A 24,146-nucleotide genomic window follows, 5' to 3' on the forward strand; every position below is an offset into this window, starting at 1 on the left:
AATACAATTTCAAAAGTCTTAAACTAGACCTTAGCTTTGTTGGGGACTTTGTCTTTGGCTTTGCTTTTTCTTAAGAGAACTGCTTGTAATATCTCAAATTATCAAATGAAACAATGTTCCTTATGATGTTTACAATTACTTTGACAAGTCCTTCAAAAAATTGTGTCTTTTTTTGCATAAACATCATACATCATGTTGCATTTCATAGTCTCAATTCCGAGTCTCACAAATTTTTATTTTCCATAAAAGGTCAACCTATCTCAAAAGAGTCATGGCGTCCTCGTCCAACTCGCATTTACAACACTCGAGCAATCATGTGGAAAATGTGGAATATCTCGAACATGAAAACCGAGTGCTCCGGGAGGAAATGGCAGCCATGCAAACTAAGATGAACGAAGTGACTGAATTGATGAAAACATTGACGGCTGCACCAAATCCACCACCTCCTCTTCCTCCTGTCAGGACTCATGCCGAAACTGTTTCTACTGGTCCTGAATGGACGTTTTGTACCAATATTCCGAAGTACTCTACACCGCAACGTTCCGTACCTTGGTTCCCGCCTCTTACTGCCGGCGAGATACTCCATCCTATTGCTTGTGAAGCTCAGATGCCTACTTTTCAACGAGCAACTCATGTTCCTCAGCAAGTTACGACGTTTCCTCCAACTGCCGTGACCTACTCAGCACCTGCTGTTCACACTATCCCACAAGAAAAGGAACCCATCTTTCATTCTGGGAGTGTGGGGACCTATGACAGGGTTGATGACCTACAAGAGAAGTATGATGAGATGCAGCGAGAAATTAGAACTCTCCGTGGGAAGAAAGTGTTTGGGAAAACTGCTTATGATCTCTGTCTGGTGCCGAATGTCCAGATACCCCACAAGTTCAAGGTCCCAGATTTCGAGAAGTATAAATGGAACTGCTGCCCTGAGGAACATCTGACAATGTATGTAAGAAAGATGTCTGCATATGCCAAGGATGATCTGGTCCTTATCTATTACTTTTAAGAGAGTTTGGCTAGTCCTGCCTCAAAATGGTACATGAATCTAGACAAAACAAGATCCAAACTTTCCATGATATGTGTGATGCTTTTGTGGAACAATACAGTTATAATGTGGATATGGCTCCAGACCGAAGTGATCTTCAGGCTATGACGCAGGGAGACAAAGAAACATTCAAGGAATATGCTTAGCGGTGGAGAAATTTCGCTGCCCAAGTAAGCCCGCGTATAGAAGAGAAAGAGATGACCAAACTTTTCTTAAAGACTCTCAATCAGTTCTACTACAAGAAGATGGTTGGAAGTGCGCCCAAGAACTTTGCAGAGATGGTTGGTATGGGTGTACAGTTGGAAGAAGGAGTCCGAGAAGGACGATTAGTTATGGAAAGTGTACATGCCAGCAGTTCTAATAAATTTGAAAACAATTTTCCGAGAAAGAACGAACAAAAAGTGAGCATGTTGGCCCAGGGGAGACCTCAGCAAAAACGTCCAGCTTATCAACACGTGGCTGCTATTTCACCCGCTACCAATGCCATTCAACAACCGCTTTATCAGCCTCGACAACAGGCTCCGAGGACACGATTTGATCCGATTCCCATGAAGTATGCTGAGTTGCTCCCATCTTTGCTCAAAGGGAATTATGTCCAAACCAGGCCGCCTCCTCTGATGCCCGGGAAATTGCCAGCAGGTTTTAGAGCCGACCTCTCATGTGTCTTCCATCAAGGAGCACCAGGTCATGATGTTGAGTGCTGTTATGCTTTCAGGAATGCAGTTCAAGATTTAGTCAAAGCCAAAGTCCTGTCCTTCACAGACTTGAATCAAAATGTACAAAGCTAATATGATACCGAACCACAGGACCTCATTCTGAAGAGGTGGTGCATAATTTTAGTGAAACATAGAGTGGTTTGCCGCATTTAGGGTCCTTGATTTTGTTCCTTCAGCTATTTCTTTTGTTCAAATAATGTGTTGTTTGTTGATTTTCTTTTTTCAAAAAGAATCCTTTCGTTCAGCCCGAGACGAAAGTGAACTTGTGTAGGGCTTTTTGCTTTAAGTATTGTCGTCATTAATAAAAAGGTCGTTTTGATCCCGACTTTGTTTTATTTCGTGCTTTTTTCTGGAAAAATGGTAATACAAAAAACCAAAAAATATAATCATTCTCAAATATCTGCATAATCATAACTTATACTCACTTGTCAAAATCAATAATCAAATCATGCATTAATAAACCCGTTGAACACATTAACCATGTACTCTGTTCCAACTTTGAGTTCCCTGCGTCCGAAGCTGAAAAAGGAAGAATGAAGAGACTCTCGACAAGATCTCTCGCATACTGGGGCATCTTAGCCGTCGAAGCTACAAACACAAAAATCAACAAGATTGTCTCGAAGATGGCACTCACTTACAAAAGATTGGCATGAGGTGTTACCGTTTACTTACATGGGTATCGTGCTTCGGTACAAATTTCAACAGGGGTAACCTCCCCTCCATCCCTTAGTATCGTGCTTCCCGCAGAGGTCGAAGTCCCGTCAATAGGAGTTCTGCTAAAGTCTAAGCTTGATTGAACTTAAAATGTATGACGACCTTGTGCAACTATATCAAAAGAGGTTGAAACAAACTTCCAAACAAGAAGGTTCGTCCCAGTGAATTTCAAGAAAGGAGACTTTGTGCCTAAAAGGGTACTATCCTTTCAACCAGACTCCAGGGGCAAAAGTGGATGCCTAACTATGAAGGCTTGTGTGCAATGATTCAAGAAATACTCTGTCAAAAATAGAAGCTCGATAAGTCGCAAACCTGAAAAAGCGGCTTAGGCAAAAATGAGCGTCTCGGTGGACTGAAAACCCGAAAGGGCGGTCCAGGCAAAAATTAGAGACATGAGAAAAAATGATTATCCTGATAGATTGAAACCCAAAAGGGAGATCTATGCAAAAGTTAAGGATCATGACAAGTAACTGCATCAGTCAGTAGAATCCACTTGGGGCATCCAGCTATCAAAAGAACCTCCGATTCGAAGCATCTGCAGATCAAAGACTCGGAACTAGGGAATTCAAAGTTGTCAGGGAGTATAACGGTTATTGTGTTCAATGTACCTTTCCTTTATATTTACCATTTTCCAAAATTTTCAAAGATCCGTGGAGCCACGCCATTGGTAGGCCACCACTCAATTCATCAAATTTGAGCATGTGCCATTTACTTGGAACTCTCATTTATTCTGTTTGCAAAATTTCCTCTATTTTTGATGGCAATACTTGAAGCAAAAAATTTCAAAATACAAAACTTTTTTTACATCTTTTGAAAAGTGTGAACAACAAGCACAATCTCTTTGAACTCTTGAGTAGTTGAATCGTACATCAAACATCCGCTTTGAAAACGATTACATTCTGAAAGAGAAACATGGCTAAGCACAATGAAGAGGACCTCTGCTTCGAGCAAGATGCTGTCACAGTCCAAAAAATAATGCAAAAAAAAAAAATCAAAGCTCGCTAAGTTGAAAACCTGAAAAGGCGACTTAGGCAATAGAAAGCACCCCAGTGGACTGAAAACCCGAAAGGGCGGTCCAGGCAAAAATTAGGGGCATAAAAAAAGAATATGTTCCCGGTGGACAGAAAACCCGAAAGGGCGGTCCAGTCAAAAGTTAGGGATTAACAAAAAAAAAAGAGGCCAAAAAACATAACTGTTGAAGCATGCCAGGGGAAAAGCACTATGCGTTGGTTTACAAATGGCGACTTCTTCTAGACTTTAGGTTAAACAATGGGCTCTCTCCCCAAGAGGCATCAGTTGCTACCTGGTGCCGGGTTTTACACCGTCAAGGGCTCGATTTGTTCACAATAATATCACCTCCAAGGAAGTTTGGCGAGTGTTTGTACTGCGATGTCAGTCCACCTCCCATCTTACCTGTCTTGTCTCGTTTCATCGAGTCACCTGTCACGTACAGTTCATACATCCCTACATTTATACATTCATACATTCATACATTAATACTTTCACATATTCATACATAGCATTTACACAATACAAATTCATACATGGTTGCATCAGTCACCCAAAGTCTTGTTTGGTCGTATCCTCTCGTCTCAGTCTTCAATTGTTTCAAGCTACCAGTCCTAAACAACGTACCGCTTGAGTTTACCTTTTTTATCTTGTTCCAAGATGCCGGTCCTAAATAACGGACCACTTTAGTTTACCTTTTTATCTTGTTTCAAGCTGTCAGTCCTAAACAACGGACCGCTTGAGTTTACCTTTCATCATGTTTCAAACGATCAGTTCCAACCAATGAACAATTTGAGTTTACCTGTCATCCCCTGCTTTGTCAGAAAACAAGATGTCACTCAATCTTTATCTTCTCAAGTATCTCATTCCCCGCCTGGTCGGATTACGGAATATCAAATGTGTCTTTCCCCAGTTTGTCGGATTACGGAAGATCAAAATCATTCCCCGGTTTAACGTATTACGGATTATCAAATCATCATTCCCCATTTGATCGGACTACGGAATATCAAGTGTTTCATTCCCCGGTTTAACGGATTACGAAATATCAAATGTGTCATTCCCCATTTTGTCGGATTACGAAATATCAAGTGTTTCATTCCTCGGTTTAACGGATTACGGAATATCAAATCATCATTCCCCATTTTGTTGGATTACGGAATATCAAGTGTTTCATTCCCCGGTTTAACGGATTACGGAATATCAAATGTGTCTTTCCCTGTTTTGTCAGATTACGGAATATCAGAATTTCATTCCCCGCTTAGTTAGATTACGGAATATCAAGAGTGTCATTCCCCATTTTGTCGGATGACGGAATGTCGACAGTGTCATCTCCCGGTATGTCGGATAACGAGACACTACTCAATTTCTATTTTCTCAAGTGTCGTTCCCCGTTTTGTCGGATGACGGAGTGTCAAAAGTGTCATCCCTAGTGTGTTTGATTCAGAGATGTCACCAATCAAATTTAACTTCAAATGTCAGTTTCTATAAACCATCAGTTTACAAATACATTTCAAAATTCCCAATGTCTGTTCAAGATTTTGTTTCCTTTCATTTGTCTTCATATCATCAACACGATAGTTGATAATTATTTTCCTCAGTGAAACTACATTCCCCCTAGCGGAGTCGGATCCCTTTTTCTTCAACGAATTTGGGTATCCCATTGTTGTTTCTCATCTGAGTCAAGTCATATTTGTCATCCTACATTCATACTACGAGCATTCATAGCATCTTAGGTCCAAAATTGGTGTACTTTGTATTTAAGTCTCTTCGATCCGAACGAATCAAAGATTCCATCTTCAAATCTCCGGACGAAGAAACTTAAATAGGGGCATCTGTCATATCCCAATTTTTGACCTAAGGATCCTGCATTCATGCATCGACACGTGTCCTTTGACCCTGATCAGTCTTTGACTTTTCAGTGAAATATTCGGCAGAGAGGTATTTCAAAATACCTCATTTTTGGTTCCGAGTCGGGCCCTTTTCTCTCTTTATTTTAGTCTTTATTTCCATCTTTTATTTTTTTATTAATTTCAATTTCAACCTTTTATTATTTAAATTAGTCATTATTTCTTTTCGTTCTCTTTTTAATTACTACTCTTTTTTAGTCTTTATCTCTTTTGTTTATTATTTTATTTTGAACATTTTCTTTTATTCTTAATTAGTTCTACTTCTAGTATTTATCTCTTTTGTTTATTATTTTTATCTTTTGTCTGAATAATGTCCAAGACGTTGGTCCTGATTCAACGAATCCAGCCTGCGCCTGCAATTCCAATCCAATTCACATTTCATCGGTAGCAATCTCATAGGAACAGAAACACGCTCTACTTCAACTCATTCCAATCCAAAGCCAGATTTTCTGCCTCATTTTAACAAACCCTAATCCCAAACCTGAAGCCTATAAATACACATCTGCAGAATACAACAAGGGGGCGAATTCACAACCAAAACCTGCAACACGAACAACACAAATTCACAGTACCACAATCAACCAATTCACAAACCAAAAATACATAGAAGTCCCATATAGCAATAATCCCTCGTTTTCCAACGAATCTAATTGATCCCAACCGCATCCCAAAGGCCCACACAATCACGGAATAGTCACCAAAATCACACCAAACCAGTTCTGACAACCATCAAGCCGGTTCACACGAACACATAAGCACATCAGTCGCAAGTCTCAGTTCCAAATCGGCATCTATTCACAAAAGGGCAGAATCGAAATCGAAAAAGGAGAAGGGAGAAAAATCGGAGTTGGACACCCACAGACCAAAACTAAGCCGTAACTCAACAAACCATTTCAACCGGTCATCAGGCAAACCCAAATTCGAAGAATACACCAGAATTCAACACAAAGAGAATACACCAGAACTCAACACAAAGAGGTAGTATTTCTTTTTTTTGAAGAAGCTAAATAGCCCACCCAAATTGGCATCAGAGAGAATCGAACCTGAGAACTTGCGGAGGAGCACACTCCCAAGACCCAAGCCAATACCACCAGGCCAACCCAAGTGGGTTCAAAGAGGTAGTATTTCTAATACTCTTAGATTTACGTTTCGGTTTTAAGCTTTTGAAGTGAGATGAATAGGGTAGTAGAAGGATAGAAAAAGAAAAAACTATAATAAAAAAGTGTTAAAAGCAGCGGCGCCGCCACCTACGACGGTCGGCCGCCGTGCTGTAGTCACCACCGGCCACCCTAGGGCTCGTCGGAGAAGACAAAGGAACAGAGAGAGAGATGAGAGCATAAAGAAGGAAAGAGAGAGAAAGGATTTGAGAAATGAGGGAAAATCGGTCCCTACCCCTTTTATATACTCACCGAACCGGTCTGAACCCAGCCAATCACTAAGCCCGCCCTGCAGCTTCTTTAGGCCCAGTTTGCTCCTTTTTTCAATTCCTGCACCCCCCACCTTCATGCTTGGACCCCTGTTTTAATTTTTGTTTCTAACATGCATGTTTATAGGTCTAGCATCTTATTTTTATTTTTACTCACGCATTTTCATTACAATTGCATTTCATTTTACTGCATTCCTATACCATTTTAGTTTACCTTTTCCATTTTATTTCATCACTAAGTATTGTAAATCCGTAGAATGTATATTTAGGTTTTATGTAATTTTATTGCACATATTTATTCTCGCAGACTTTAGAATGTATATTTAGGCTTAATGTAAATTCATCATGCATATTTATCTTTCTCGCAGACCATAGCATGTATAATAAGTTTTTATGTAATAGCTTTAGGTGCATGTGTGCGTGTGTGTTTACCTTTTATGCTTAGTAGTTTAGGATAAAGGTTTTCGTGGTGATCCAACATCACCACGAAATACCTACGCTTTTATTTTTAATGCTCCGTTAGCTATTATTCAAAAAACATGCAAATAACCAAAAAATCACAAAAATATTTTCTTAAATTAACCTTGATCCTAAATCAAGTGACCGACTTTTTTTATTTTATTTTTAATCAAATATCAATCAATCTAATTTATTTCGAGTCCATTTTCTTTAATATTAAAAAACACAAACAAATGTTCTTTTGCCACTTTGGCTTTCTTTCTTTAAAACCTTTTTTTTTCAAAAAACTAATAAAAAACACTCAACCAATCAAACGTCAATTTCTACAACAAACTATGTGATTTTGATCCCTCACGGGTACGTAGACAATTGACTTGTCCTTTCAAATCAATAAAATGTAGATAAACTAGGTCTCCTTTCTTTTATCATTTCAAATTCCATTTTTTTAAAAAAAAAGCAAGTAAGTTGTAGCACATTATTTAAATAAGACCAAGAGGTTCCCGTAGAGTACTACGGACATAAAGGGTGCTAACACCTTCCCTTTATGTAACTAAACCCCGGACCCTAAATCTTAAAATATGGGGTGTTTGAACTTTTTTCCCCTTTTCATTAAAAAAATTAAATGTTCAGTCGTGAAATCAAAAGTTAGTCAAAAGCTAATCAAATAGTCTTGATCTCCGAAAAATGACGCGACTAACATGTTCAACAATTTTAAAAAACGGTGTGAGAATACCTTCCCAGCGCCCAGAACAATCAACGGCGAAGTGATGTTAAACAACAGTTTTCTCCCCCTGGCAATAATATTTATAATAGATGGTGTACTATTTATGTTCATCCGCTCTCCTGAAATTGACAAGACATTTGAATTTTTACAAACAAGTACAACTTTTTCCTCATGTGCTGGCGTCGTCATCGCATGTGAACTTAATAGATCGCTATCTTCACACACCGGACAAGAAAATTATACAAAAGTGCTGATGGTATTGTGGGCAACAACATATTTTTCTTCTTCTGCTTTCTTTGCACCTTAATGTATAATATTAATATTATGGTATTAATAATGATGCATTACCTTTAGATTCTCAAGTTTATAATGTAATAAACAATGAAAATACTTTTCTTATGATAAGTTTTTCTCGTCATATAATAGTAGTGTGTCAGATTAATTTAGCATGTATGAAACATGTTAATGTTTTATAAATGAATACTTGTTGGAAATGTTTTATAATACTCCCTCCGTTTCAAAATGAGTGTCGTTTGAGGCTTTGGCACACATATTAAGAAATGGAATGAAATAATCATTGGATATAATGCTTTTACTAAACTGCCCTTACTTTATAAGAAAAAGACAAAATTAAAGTTGCATTGAAAATTGTGTGAGAGAAAAGTTGGAGAGAGTAAAGTTGAAAGAAAAAAATGAAAGTTGTATTACAAATGTAAAGTGACATTCATTTTTAAATATTTTTTTTTGGCTAAAGTTACACTCATTTTGAAACGGAGGGAGTACATGTTAATGTTTAATAGTTCATTTGTCAAATTAATTTAAATTCTACTTAAGATTTTGAGAGAATACTATTAACATGTATGAAAATTGTAACACCCATACTAGACGTAGCTAGAGTGTCTAGCATGTGAATTTATTTAGTACTGGATACATAAAAAAAATTACAACATAAGAAAAAACTTCGAATGAACATCTTATACAATAATGTGCGTTCGTACTATAATAAAGTAACTCAACTTTTCTAAAATATAATGAATGCGTCCTTGCATATCCATATCATCCTGCAGCGGGTACAAACGAACACTTGTTGATATATCCATTCGGCTACTAGCTTGCCATCCAACCTGTTTATCTGAAACAAATAAGGATTGGGATGAGACATAATGTCTCAGTGAGTTCCCCTAAATCCTAGGCTATAGGCAACCTCAAGGGAAACCTACGGTCACCACGTGTCTACATTACAACCTGACGGTTGATTATTCGTGTGTGGGGACTTGCATACTTAGACGGTCGTGCATACTAGGGCCGTCATAGTCTCTTCTTACCTTGTTATAGGCTTCAGTTCTATACGTGTCATGGCGGTTAAGGGGAATCTAGGACCGCATTGCCAAGAACACGCTTTACGTATCGAGGCCTAAACATACTATAATCATGACACGATTCTAAACTGGACGATTAGGGGAAACTAAGATCGTCGTCGGCATACCTTTCTCTATTTGCTCTATGCATATTTACGTTGTGTCTAACAACATATTCTACCTTGGTATCATACTAATTCTTAACGATCTACGCCAAGGCTCTACTATTTCTTGACGATCTACGTCAAGGCTCTATGACATAACATAAACATATCTAATAAATATGCATAGTCAGGTTCGTTAAGTTAGCATTTAACAAACAAATAATATCTGAGTTCATTTTACTGAAAGCCCCGAGTGGAGTAACCCCGAGTGGAGTAACCCCGAGCGCAATCCCTATCTAACCGATGGAAACCTATCTAAGGTATAACCAACGACACTCCCTCAGTGGCGTGCGGGTTCCTTACGGCTAACCCCGTTTCACCTAGTGGAAACCTGTAACGCCCGTCTTAACTATTTAATTAATTCAATGAAGTTTAGAATATATTTATAAATATATGCTTACATGATTTATAATTTGAGTAATTTATGCGATTTATGATTTGAGTAAGTTATACGATTTATGAAGAAATTATGTGGAGTATATGATGTTGTGAAGTTGTTATGTTGGTGTGACTTATTTTATTATTAAATAAAATAAGATATTAGAAATAAAATAAAAATATTAGAAGTTGGGTTGTGAGGTGGAAAGAGTAAGTTTATAGGTGAGATGAGTAATAAGAGTAAATAAATAATACAGACATAAGTGGGAAACGTTTTTATGTGAAACGCTTTTGGAGAAAAGGGAGAAAAGTCAGAAGAGGAGAACCAGAGGGAGAGGCTATCGATTCTGCAATTACAAGGTAAGGGTGAGACTAATTTTCATTACTATTAAGGGTATGATTCTATAGGATGAATTTAGCATGATTAGGTTAAGTCTTGGTGAGAATTGGGAATTAGGTTTAAGACCGAATTTGATGATTGAATCATGAAAAGATGTTAGGTTGATGCTAAATTAGTGTACAGAACTTAGTTATACCATAAGATGATAATTAGATGTTAAATTGAGGTTAGAATTAGGAGATTAAGTGAAAAGTTGGAATTTTTAGGTTTCTGGCCGTACTGACATTCATCGCTCGCACCTGCGAGCAAGAACACTCGCATCTGCGAGCTAGAACCCAGAACTCGCAACTGCGAGCAACACAACTCGCAACTGCGAGTGACCTGTGAGCTCGCAACTGCGAGCAGAATAACTCGCCACTGCGAGTAAATACGTAGGCACCCAGAATGCACACTTTGCTCGCCATTGCGAGTGAAGTTACTCGCCACTGCGAGTTAGGCTGTTAGTTGCCCAAAATTGTCCCGATGCGATCCTTTCGCACGTGTAGTCTTGAGATGACCTTAGAAGTAAGTTAGAGAGCTGTTTAGGATGCTTTCATAAGCTCCAGAAGTCTGTTATGGTGACTGAAACTAGAAGTGTTGCTGTATGAATGCTATAATGATGTTTTATGATATTTATATTGATGTAATTAATTCTTTATGTGAACGTTAACCCATTCAAGCGTTGTTAATTGTTGTATGTTGCTGCTGTTTTCTGTTGTCGACTGTTAGTGTCTTGAGGTTGCATGAGTCGGTCTATGTTGTTGGAATTTAAGAAGTCGTCCATGATTATGAGTCGTATGAGTTGTACACGTCGTTGTCTAAGTTGTTGGAAGTTGAGTTCATTGCATGCTCATTAAAGTTGGGGGCTTTAGGCCCGGCAGCCTTTGTGCTCATTAAAGTTGGGGGCTTTAGGCCCGGCAGCCTTTGTGCTCATTAAAGTTGGGGGCTTTAGGCCCGGCAGCCTTTGTGCTCATTAAAGTTGGGGGCTTTAGGCCCGGCAGCCTTTGTGCTCACACGTTGAAGAGCCTATTATGCTCATTTTGTTGCTGATTGGTACCACATGCATTTGCATATCAAGAAGTTCATGATGTTTAAGTTGTCGAGTTGTTGTCGAGTTGATAGAGTTGCATGGTCAAAGATGAGTCGTGTTGTTAGGTTGTTGTTGAGTTGATAGAGTTGCATGGTCAAGGATGAGTTGTGTCGTCAAGTTGAGTGTTAAGTTGATTATGATTTGTGATGAAAATTAGTAATGGTATTTGATGATTGTATTTGTTATGGAATGAAAAATATGCTAATTGTTAATTGTTGATATGTTATTAATGTTTAAGTTGTTAAATGCATTTTATTGGATTATATGCTTAATGTATTGATTATGAAATCTCACCCCTTCTGCGTATATGTTGCCTCGACCGTGGGTAATGTGCAGGTAATAAAGATTAGAGGCGTTCATGAGTGGACTCTCAGTTGGTGTCTAGGTGCTCTGATACGTAACGGGATGGGGGCTTGCATTTACTTCTATTCCTTACGTGTCTCTTTTATGAACTAATTTATGAGATTTTTCAATAAGGCCTGCGTGCCAAGACTTTTAAATGTTGAACTAATTTCCGCTGCAATAGTTTAAGATTTTTCATGATGTTGAATCTGAAGGATTATTATTATTATCCATTTTATGATTTAAATGAAGTATGTGACATTCCGTTGTGATCAAAATACTCTGATTTTAAATGAAATTTTTATGTTGGGAAAACGGGGTGTTACAAAACCCCTTATGTCCAACCTAGTGTGGATCACAAGAGACACGACACCTACATCTTGTTAAAGCTTTCTATGTGAATAGATGTCTAATCGCTTCACAGCTTTAATAAAGTCTAAGTCTATAAATGCATGAGTATTAAATATACATGCTATCTCTTTTACCTCGGATTCCTATACGATCCAACTAGAGGTAAACTATATGCTTGCTTCACTTACTTCGTGAATAGATATCTAATCGATTCACGTCTTGCCATACTCGTATGGCACTTAGCTCCTATGCGAAGATAATGCTCTAAATTACTCCGCGACTTATCAAGCATATTACTAAAGCATAGCATTCTACTTCTTTACTAACTATTCTAGTTCTTGACAAGCTATGTCAAGGCTCTACGTTCATGCCCTTCTTTAATTCATCGCTGCCCGAGTAATATCGGTTTAAACTCTCTTGAATCACTCTTGCCATTCTTATTAAGTTTGCCATGATTTTCATTTCAAGAATCGTTTGATGTTATGTGCATTGCTAGATGTTGTTTTGGGGTTATAAAGTTGTAAAACGATGAAAGAAAGACTTCGTAAAGCACCACCGACCCTAGAATCAGACAACAGCCAAAAACATGTTGGCCAAAACCAGAGAGCTGCGCCAATAGCTCAGCTGGGGCGTAGCTCATCCTGAAGAATTTCGCTATTAGCGTAGATTTCGCTAATATCGTGGTTCTTCGGGTCTGTGGTACCAAAACTGCAATTTTGACCCCAAAACTCATTCAAATCAATCCTGCAATGCACCATAATCATCCAGCAACATATATATACATTTATAAACATATTTCATGGCAAACTAACAAGTAATCAACAAGAATTTATCAAAAGTACATTAAGGTTCTAAACCTCTCATAAACCTAAATCACTACTTTCTAACATGAATTTGCACATCCAAGGGAAGGTAAACTATCTATGGAACTCACCTAATCATGTTTCTTGCATCTATTCAAGCTTTAAGCCCAAACCCTAGGTTTTGATCCAATTCTTGATCCTTAGCTTTTAAACCAACCATGCTTTAATCGTTTTCTTTATGTGTTTCTTGCTTGCTAAGCTGCCTTAATCCATTCTTGATCATGATTTGGAAGAAGTTTGGATGATAAAGATGGAGAGGGGGGGGGGTGTAACAGCCCGATTTTCGCTAGTTTTTATTTTAATTATTTATTTTTTGTTTGTTATATGTGCTCTTATGTGATTATTTGCATCTGTGTGTATTTTTGGTTGGGATTCGTAGAATTCGGTGTTAGAAGGGTATTTTAGTCATTTTGGACTTAGGGGTAGTTTGGTCATTTTGAGAGTAGGGGTAATTTTGTAATTTCGAACGAGGATTATTTTTAATGTTTAGTAGGAGTATTATTTTACCAAGTTACTAGAGAGGGTGTAGTAATTATTTTAATTTACCATTAAGTGAGTAGTGACATTTGGGTGTTAGAATAGAAATGGGTTAGGCCCATTAAGGTTTAAGAGATAAGCCCAATTGAGTAGAGCTAGTATATAAACTCTAGTTGTTGTTGAAACTAGGTTTTACAAACATTATTCATTTCATTTCATTTGGGAAGAGAAGAGATAGATACTAGAGGCAACAACAAGATCAAGGGTTAGAGCTTGAAGAGGGGATTCATCATCTAGGAGCTCAATTGAAGCTTGGGTTAGAGAATCTTGGTGCTAGAGGTAAGAGGGTTAGAATTCAACCATAATTCATAACTTTTTCTTTCTTACCCATTTTTGTGAAATTGATGAATTGAATCTAATTGTTGTAAAATTTGTGCATGATTGTTGTTGTTATGTTTGAGAACATGATTTACATGATAATTGTATGTTAGTATGTGAATTAACATGTTTAAATGCATAGTTGTTGGTGCTTTGTGTTCTTGAGCAAGTTTGATGAGAATTGAAGTTGTAGTGTTAAATTGTGCATGAATTTATGTTCAAATGTTGTTGTTGTTATCTTGACATATGTTGTTGTTGGATTGATGCAATGGGTATCATTGAAATGGTGAATTGGTGATGAATATGTTGTTGTTGTTGAAAGTTGTGGAAATTGATGAATTGGTGAATTTTGATGAGATTAAGTTGAATTGTAGTGTCAATGATTTTTAATGAATGAAACAAGTTGATTATGATGAGTTATGGTATAATGATTTTCTGTTTTTGGTTGTTGTTTGGTAATGAGAAATGGTTTGGGAGAAATCGGGATTTTCATATGAGATTGAGCGTTAACCGTTTTGGAAAATGAGTATGATGTGAGGTTATGGAAAATGATTTTTGGGATGGTTGAAACTTGAATTTTTCTATACATTATGATAGAGCTAAGTGTTAGGAGAATATAGGCGAAAAAGGAATTGAATTTGGGTTAACAGTCGAGATTTTACGAACGAAATGGCGAAACCGGAAAACTGGAACTGCACAGAACCGCAGCTCAGGACACTGGCTGCTGCCCATTTGCGCCTGGGCGCAGGAAGCCATGCCTGGGCGTGGCTTGGCAGCCCCTCATGGGTGTCTGCCCTGTTGTGTTGTGCTGGGGTGCTTTGGGGCCAATTCCGGACTTCCAAAACCGATTCTTTCGATGTTTTCACTATTTTCTAGACTTTCTAAACCTATGGAAACATCAAAAGAATTGAGTTGAACTTGACTCCTTGGATTTAATCAAGCTTATCGTTGATTGTTCAAGGAATGTTCAAGAACGCTGATTTTCTGAAAACTTGTTTTCTCAAGAGAATGAAGTAGGGTTAAGTATGTAGGATGTTTATATGACTTCTAAAAATGGTTGTGAATGGTGTCATCAAGTTTAGACTTGTTTTGCTTTGAAAATGAGAATTTTTGTGAAATGTGAAAAAGGAGACGAACCTTGTGATTTTTATGAATTCATCGTTTTTGGCCGATGAAATGCTTATGTAATCTCTACTGCACATATGTGTGACTTGAAAGGATACATGGCATAGGCTATTGAACTCGTTTACTTGGTTTTGGCTTAGGTGCTCAATTATTTTCAATATTATGATTTATGAGACGAACTTGATTGAAAATGATCATTGAGGGCCAATTGCTTATGAACCCTCTATGATTAGATTGATATGATTATGAGATGATGTATGAATGGTTGTTAAGTGATGAATATGATGTTTGTGATCATATGTTGTGATTGTTCTTTTATTTGGAATGTAAGGAACTATGTGGAGATATGAACTATATGATATAGTTGGATGATGATTATAGCCGTTGACTTATAGCCGTTGATTATAGCTGTTGAATTGTTGTGAACATATGCATAGTGAATTGAGTCATATGTTCATGCATCATATGTTGTGTCGGATGTTATATCCATATTGCCGTTGACTATAGCCGTTGATAATGATGTTTTTGTTGCATCATGGGTGACGACCTTGAGGAGAATTGGTACCACATGCATCTAGATGAGTCTAGAGTCATTGCATACTTGTTGGTGAATTGAAATACATTTGAGTTGCGAATGATGATTGAATTTGTTAATTGTTGATTAAGATGGTTGATCTTGTGATGTGTGTATGATACACTTGTGGATATGAATTTGAGATGTTGATATTGAATGATGTGAATGTTAAGAATACTTGTGAATACGTGTGTAGTTTGTTATTCATCGTTCTTAAATGTATCTTTCATTCTCAAAGTTTCTTGTTAATTTTAAGTGGATTATGATGATGTAATGCTAACCCTCAGTGGTTTACCACCTACCTTTCCGTATGGACGGGTAGATGGAGTGCAGGATGCTTAGTTGTTGCTTGTTGATGCCGAGGAGTGGAGTTCCTCTTTTTCATGCAAGTGTCTAGATTAGGGCTCTGATCTAGGATAGTCTTTGCATGTTGTTTATTTGACTTTGTATTTTGGAGTTGTTGAGATATTCTGTTATTTGAGATTTGGATGATACATTTGTATTTAGTTTGGAGATCCAGAGTGTTTATGAATTATATATTGTTCCGCTGCTATGTGGTATAACATGATCCTTATGCATGTATGAATTGTGGTTATTCGGAGACGTAGCATCTATTTCTAGAATATCTCTGATGTATTCGCGCGTTTTACCGCTTAATAGAAATAGGGTGTTGCAAGTTGGTATCAGAGCCGTGGTCGGTCTTGTCCAGACCAAAACCCGTTGATTTTCCTGTTTGTATGCGACATGTATGGAAGTACTGTCGGTACTTGTTGTGTTGTTTCGTTCTTTTAGTTGGGTTTGAGCTTAGTGGGGGAGTAGCAGGTTGCTTCAGGTTTGTTGGGTCTAGCAAGGGCGGTATCTTTCGCTGCAGAGGCTTGGTTGGTTGTTGTTGGTGTTAAGGTCCCGTTGATTTCGAGTTGGATCTTGTGTGTCTTCCGTTGAAGCTTATGGACGTAATTTTCGGTATGGATTGGATGTTGACTTTTGGTGTTAACATTAATTGTTTGACCAAGAGTGTAACGTTTTCTAAGCCGGTGGCTGAGGAAGGTGGGAAGTTCTTGACCGCGGAGCAAGTGAAGAAGTCCTTGGATGGTGAAGCTAGTGTGTTCATGATGTTTGCTTCCTTGAAGGAAAGTAGTGAGAAAGGAGTTGGTGATTTGCCGGTAGTGCAAGAGTTTTCAGAAGTTTTTCCGGACGACATTACCGAATTACCGCCGGAGAGGGAAGTTGAGTTTGCAATTGATTTGGTTCCGCGAACGAGTCCTATCTCGATTGCGCCGTATCGGATGTCTGCATTAGAGTTGGGTGAGTTGAAGAAGCAATTGGAAGAGTTGCTTGAGAAACAGTTTATCAGACCGAGTGTTTCTCCGTGGGGTGCTCCTGTATTGTTGGTTAAGAAGAAGGATGGTAGCATGAGATTGTGTGTGGATTATCGGCAGTTGAACAAGGTGACAATCAAGAATCGGTATCCGCTTCCGAGGATTGATGATTTGATGGATCAGTTGGTTGGGGCGGAAGTGTTCAGTAAGATTGATTTGAGATCAGGATATCATCAGATTAGAGTGAAGGCGGAAGATATATCCAAAACTGCGTTCAGAACGAGGTATGAACACTATGAGTATTCTGTGATGCCATTTGGAGTGTCTAATGCGCCAGGTGTCTTCATGGAATACATGAATAGGATATTTCATCCTTTTCTGGACCGTTTTGTGGTAGTGTTTATAGATGATATTTTGGTGTATTCGAAGTCTGAAGAAGAGCATGCCGAGCATTTGAGGATTGTGTTGGGAGTGTTGAAAGAGAAGAGGTTGTTTGCTAAGTTGTCGAAGTGTGAGTTCTGGTTGCGAGAAGTGAATTTCCTTGGTCATGTGATTTCAAAAGGTGGTATTGTCGTGGATCCGTCGAAGGTTGATGCAGTGTTGCAGTGCGAATCACCTAAGTCTGTTTTTGAAGTTAGAAGCTTTCTTGGGTTGGCAGGTTATTATCGGAGGTTCACTGAGGGATTCTCTAAGTTGGCGTTGCCATTGACGCAGTTGACTCGGAAAGGACAAGCTTATGTTTGGGATGCTAAGTGTGAGAAGAGTTTCCAAGAGTTGAAGAAGAAGTTGACTTCAGCTCCAGTGTTGATTTTGCCAAATCCGAAGGAATCATTTGTTGTGTATTGTGATGCTTCTAAGATGGGTCTTGGTGGTGTGCTTATGCAAAATCGTCAGGTTGTGGCTTATGCTTCGAGGCAGTTGAAAGTGCATGAGAAGAATTATCCGATTCACGATTTGGAATTAGCAGCCGTGGTGTATGTGTTGAAGATTTGGAGGCATTATCTGTATGGTTCTAAGTTTGAAGTGTTCAGTGACCATAAGAGTTTGAAGTACTTGTTTGACCAGAAAGAGTTGAATATGAGGCAGAGGAGGTGGTTGGAGTATCTTAAGGATTTTGATTTTCAGCTGAGTTATCACCCTGGAAAGGCTAATGTTGTTGCTGATGCGTTGAGTAGGAAGTCGTTGCATATGTCTGCTTTGATGGTAAAAGAGTTAGAGTTGATTGAACAGTTTCGAGATTTGAGTTTGGTTAGTGAGTTGACACCGGATGGTGTGAGGTTGGGAATGTTGAAGCTGACAAGTAATATTCTGGAGGAGATCAAGAATGGTCAGAAGGGAGATTTGGAACTCGTAGATCGAGTAGTGTTGGTTAACCAAGGTAAGGGTGGAGACTTCAGGTTGGATGAGAACGGTGTTTTGATGTTTCGTGATCGTGTTTGTGTACCAAGTGTTCTTGAGCTTAAGAGGCAGATTTTGGAAGAAGGTCATAGAAGTAGTTTGAGTATTCATCCAGGAGCGACTAAGATGTATCAAGATTTGAAGAGGTTGTTTTGGTGGCCTGGAATGAAGAAAGAGATCGCAGAGTTTGTGTATGCTTGTTTAGTTTGTCAGAAGTCTAAGATTGAACATCAGAGACCGTCAGGTTTGATGCAACCGTTGTTTGTGCCAGAGTGGAAGTGGGATAGTATATCAATGGACTTTGTGGGAGCGTTGCCGAAGACTGTTAAGGGTTTTGATTCAATTTGGGTGATTGTTGATCGGTGGACGAAGTCGGCACATTTTGTTCCTATTAAGACCGGTATGTCTGTGGCGAAGTTGGCTGAGATCTACATTGAGCAGATTGTTAGATTGCATGGTATTCCTTCTAGTATTGTGTCGGATCGGGATCCGAGGTTTACTTCTAAGTTTTGGGAGAGTTTGCAAGATGCTTTGGGAACTAAGTTGAGGTTGAGTTCTGCTTATCATCCCCAGACTGATGGTCAGACAGAGAGGACTATTCAGAGTTTGGAAGATTTGTTGAGAGCTTGTGTGTTGGAGCAAGGTGTCAGTTGGGTTGAATGTTTACCGTTGATTGAGTTCACTTACAACAACAGTTTTCATTCTAGTATCGGGATGGCACCGTTTGAGGCTTTGTATGGTCGGAGGTGTAGAACTCCTTTGTGTTGGTATGAGTCAGGAGAAAGTGCTTTGTTAGGACCGGAAGTTGTGAAAGAGACGACCGAGAAGGTTAAGATGATTCAAGAGAAGATGAGAGCGTCTCAGAATAGACAGAAGAGTTATCATGATAAGAGGAGGAAAGACCTTGAGTTTCAGGTTGGTGATCATGTGTTTTTGAGAGTGAATCCTGTAACCGGTGTTGGACGTGCTTTGAAGTGTCGGAAGTTAACTCCTCGTTTTGTTGGACCGTTTGAGATTATTGAGAAGGTTGGGGTTGTAGCGTATCGGATTGCGTTACCGCCATCTTTATCGAATCTTCATGATGTGTTTCATGTGTCTCAGTTGAGGAAGTATGTGTATGATGCGTCTCATGTGATCCAAGAGGATGATTTGGAAGTAAGGGATAATTTGACTGTTGAGACTTGGCCAGTTAGGATTGAGGATCGTGAAGTGAAGCGTTTGCGTGGCAAGGAGATCGTTTTGGTTAAAGTGATTTGGGTTGGACCGACGGGTGAGAGTGCCACTTGGGAATCGGAGAGTAGGATGAAGGTTTCGTATCCGGAGTTGTTTCCTTCAGGTAATTTTCGAGGGCGAAAATTCATTTTAGTGGGGGAGAGTTGTAACAGCCCGATTTTAGTGGGCGAAAATTCTTTATTTTAATTATTTATTTGTGTTTGTTATATGTGCTCTTATGTGATTATTTGCATCTGTGTGTATTTTTGGTTGGGATTCGTAGAATTCGGTGTTAGAAGGGTATTTTAGTCATTTTGGACTTAGGGGTAGTTTGGTCATTTTGAGAGTAGGGGTAATTTTGTAATTTTGAACGAGGATTATTTTTAATGTTTAGTAGGAGTATTATTTTACCAAGTTACTAGAGAGGGTGTAGTAATTATTTTAATTTACCATTAAGTGAGTAGTGACATTTGGGTGTTAGAATAGAAATGGGTTAGGCCCATTAAGGTTTAAGAGATAAGCCCAATTGAGTAGAGCTAGTATATAAACTCTAGTTGTTGGTGAAAGTAGGTTTTACAAACATTATTCATTTCATTTCATTTGGGAAGAGAAGAGATAGATACTAGAGGCAACAACAAGATCAAGGGTTAGAGCTTGAAGAGGGGATTCATCATCTAGGAGCTCAATTGAAGCTTGGGTTAGAGAATCTTGGTGCTAGAGGTAAGAGGGTTAGAATTCAACCATAATTCATAACTTTTTCTTTCTTACCCATTTTTGTGAAATTGATGAATTGAATCTAATTGTTGTAAAATTCGTGCATGATTGTTGTTGTTATGTTTGAGAACATGATTTACATGATAATTGTATGTTAGTATGTGAATTAACATGTTTAAATGCATAGTTGTTGGTGCTTTGTGTTCTTGAGCAAGTTTGATGAGAATTGAAGTTGTAGTGTTAAATTGTGCATGAATTTATGTTCAAATGTTGTTGTTGTTATCTTGACATATGTTGTTGTTGGATTGATGCAATGGGTATCATTGAAATGGTGAATTGGTGATGAATATGTTGTTGTTGTTGAAAGTTGTGGAAATTGATGAATTGGTGAATTTTGATGAGATTAAGTTGAATTGTAGTGTCAATGATTTTTAATGAATGAAACAAGTTGATTATGATGAGTTATGGTATAATGATTTTCTGTTTTTGGTTGTTGTTTGGTAATGAGAAATGGTTTGGGAGAAATCGGGATTTTCATATGAGATTGAGCGTTAACCGTTTTGGAAAATGAGTATGATGTGAGGTTATGGAAAATGATTTTTGGGATGGTTGAAACTTGAATTTTTCTATACATTATGATAGAGCTAAGTGTTAGGAGAATATAGGCGAAAAAGGAATTGAATTTGGGTTAACAGTCGAGATTTTACGAACGAAATGGCGAAACCGGAAAACTGGAACTGCACAGAACCGCAGCTCAGGACACTGGCTGCTGCCCATTTGCGCCTGGGCGCAGGAAGCCATGCCTGGGCGTGGCTTGGCAGCCCCTCATGGGTGTCTGCCCTGTTGTGTTGTGCTGGGGTGCTTTGGGGCCAATTCCGGACTTCCAAAACCGATTCTTTCGATGTTTTCACTATTTTCTAGACTTTCTAAACCTATGGAAACATCAAAAGAATTGAGTTGAACTTGACTCCTTGGATTTAATCAAGCTTATCGTTGATTGTTCAAGGAATGTTCAAGAACGCTGATTTTCTGAAAACTTGTTTTCTCAAGAGAATGAAGTAGGGTTAAGTATGTAGGATGTTTATATGACTTCTAAAAATGGTTGTGAATGGTGTCATCAAGTTTAGACTTGTTTTGCTTTGAAAATGAGAATTTTTGTGAAATGTGAAAAAGGAGACGAACCTTGTGATTTTTATGAATTCATCGTTTTTGGCCGATGAAATGCTTATGTAATCTCTACTGCACATATGTGTGACTTGAAAGGATACATGGCATAGGCTATTGAACTCGTTTACTTGGTTTTGGCTTAGGTGCTCAATTATTTTCAATATTATGATTTATGAGACGAACTTGATTGAAAATGATCATTGAGGGCCAATTGCTTATGAACCCTCTATGATTAGATTGATATGATTATGAGATGATGTATGAATGGTTGTTAAGTGATGAATATGATGTTTATGATCATATGTTGTGATTGTTCTTTTATTTGGAATGTAAGGAACTATGTGGAGATATGAACTATATGATATAGTTGGATGATGATTATAGCCGTTGACTTATAGCCGTTGATTATAGCCGTTGAATTGTTGTGAACATATGCATAGTGAATTGAGTCATATGTTCATGCATCATATGTTGTGTCGGATGTTATATCCATATTGCCGTTGACTATAGCCGTTGATAATGATGTTTTTGTTGCATCATGGGTGACGACCTTGAGGAGAATTGGTACCACATGCATCTAGATGAGTCTAGAGTCATTGCATACTTGTTGGTGAATTGAAATACATTTGAGTTGCGAATGATGATTGAATTTGTTAATTGTTGATTAAGATGGTTGATCTTGTGATGTGTGTATGATACACTTGTGGATATGAATTTGAGATGTTGATATTGAATGATGTGAATGTTAAGAATACTTGTGAATACGTGTGTAGTTTGTTATTCATCGTTCTTAAATGTATCTTTCATTCTCAAAGTTTCTTGTTAATTTTAAGTGGATTATGATGATGTAATGCTAACCCTCAGTGGTTTACCACCTACCTTTCCGTATGGACGGGTAGATGGAGTGCAGGATGCTTAGTTGTTGCTTGTTGATGCCGAGGAGTGGAGTTCCTCTTTTTCATGCAAGTGTCTAGATTAGGGCTCTGATCTAGGATAGTCTTTGCATGTTGTTTATTTGACTTTGTATTTTGGAGTTGTTGAGATATTCTGTTATTTGAGATTTGGATGATACATTTGTATTTAGTTTGGAGATCCAGAGTGTTTATGAATTATATATTGTTCCGCTGCTATGTGGTATAACATGATCCTTATGCATGTATGAATTGTGGTTATTCGGAGACGTAGCATCTATTTCTAGAATATTTCTGATGTATTCGCGCGTTTTACCGCTTAATAGAAATAGGGTGTTACAGGGGGCGTGGCTAGAGAGAAGGAGGAGAGAACTCTTTCTCTCAAAACCTAGAGAGAGAAAGAAGAAGAAATTATGAGGTTTCCACCCCCAAAATCACTTATATACTCCCTTGTGCGAGATTACTTAAATGCCCTTTGTCTTGGTCGCGCTTAACCTGACACTGATACATAAAGCCCTGCTTGACTGATATTTCATAAAAACATCTTCCATCGTACTTGACGTTCTGTAACACTTAATCTATGATATCTAGCTCATACCTGACTTATGCCATTAATAGACATTTAAATTACACTTACTTTCCATGAACATTTATCCTCTGGCGCATCTGACGGGTAATATTCCGATACTGACAAGCGGTATATTACACTCTACCCCCCTTAAAGGAATTTTGTCCTCGAAATTTAGAAACCATCTACCAATCTCTGTTACTAAACTTGTCTTCTTTGGTTTTCAGTTAAGCAAAGTCTGTTCTTATTCACTTCAGAGTGTTCGAAGCATAATTTCCTCATCAAACATGTAACTCATCCTCTTTCTTATTCCGCATAACCGAATATAATCACTTCATAATCTCCATGTACTGTAATTCATGGGTAACTTGTCTAGCTTGGCATGGAGAAGTGAAATTAACTACACTGATTCATCTGACAATCTATTATCCTGTCTAGCGGTTCACATGCTCTTGAAACTTTCTACTAAGTCCATTTGCACTTGCACTTGAACATTCTTAACTAAATTCTGTGCATCCTGTATGCTATTGATATCACACGGACACTGCTGTTTTTACATAAACCTTATTTTCCATAGTATTTGCATACTTCTCAAATACCGCTCCTTGTTAGTTAATAACGATACTCGTTCTAGCATTTTGCTTCTAGAAATCTCTAAAGTTTGGTACATAGGTTCTTGGAACGAACAATTTCTTGACTAAAAGAAAATATCATTTTGAAACCAAATCTGGAATGGTACCGCAGAACCACAGGACGAGTCTCTATATCTTGAAAAAGGTTTTACATCTCGCCCCAAACTTGTCTCTAACAAGTTGGTCCTGAAGTATGTACGTCTTAAGTGAGCCTGCTCGCTTACGACGCGTCTCATTAGTTTCAACAATGTGAAATTTCATGTATTTTAAAACATCGTTCCCAAGTTCCTTAATACCAATCTTAACTTTAAAAGTCATAAAATTATGGCGTGACACCATTCTAGCAAGTACCGTTATCACTTAACAAGTATGGTATATGAGGGTATGTACTTCATCGTATATATCTCATGTACCATATTCCATTAACATAACACATACTCTTCCTGACTAAACCACAGCTCATCTACGTATTCGACATTGTAACACCCTATTTCTAATAAGCGGTAAAACGCGCGAATATACAAACATATTCTAGAAATAGATGCTACGTCTCCGAATAAACCACAATACATACATGCATAAAGATCATGTTACACAACATAGCAGCGGAACAGACATATAACTCACAAAACATCTCCACATCTCAACAAAACACAATTGTATTCTCCAAATCTCAAATAACAAATAACATCTCAACTCCAAAATACATGGTCCAAAAATGAAAACCAACTTGCAAGAACTATCCTA

At 38.1% G+C, this 24,146-nt stretch overlaps 1 protein-coding gene and 2 long non-coding RNA genes across 3 annotated transcripts; all 3 read left to right on the forward strand.

Annotated features, from left to right (window-relative positions):
- Positions 1–271: 271 nt before the first annotated feature.
- On the forward strand, positions 272–1,191 carry LOC146915785 (uncharacterized). The gene is made up of 2 exons (XM_085721437.1): positions 272–945; positions 1,107–1,191. The coding sequence occupies exons 1-2, from the start codon at positions 272–274 to the stop codon at positions 1,189–1,191; spliced, it is 759 nt and encodes a 252-aa protein (XP_085577563.1).
- Positions 1,192–13,607: 12,416 nt separating this feature from the next.
- LOC146915786 (uncharacterized) lies at positions 13,608–16,081 on the forward strand. Its single transcript, XR_015013565.1, has 2 exons — positions 13,608–13,740; positions 15,801–16,081. It is a non-coding gene; the product is annotated as an uncharacterized LOC146915786 (long non-coding RNA).
- A 3,901-nt stretch (positions 16,082–19,982) lies between these two features.
- LOC146915787 (uncharacterized) lies at positions 19,983–22,468 on the forward strand. The gene is made up of 2 exons (XR_015014764.1): positions 19,983–20,127; positions 22,188–22,468. It is a non-coding gene; the product is annotated as an uncharacterized LOC146915787 (long non-coding RNA).
- The last annotated feature ends 1,678 nt before the right edge of the window (positions 22,469–24,146 follow it).

The sequence above is a fragment of the Medicago sativa genome, chromosome 6 (genome assembly GCF_051527215.1).
Source record: "Medicago sativa cultivar Bolivia chromosome 6, Bolivia_mono, whole genome shotgun sequence".
Taxonomy (NCBI): Eukaryota; Viridiplantae; Streptophyta; class Magnoliopsida; order Fabales; family Fabaceae; genus Medicago; species Medicago sativa.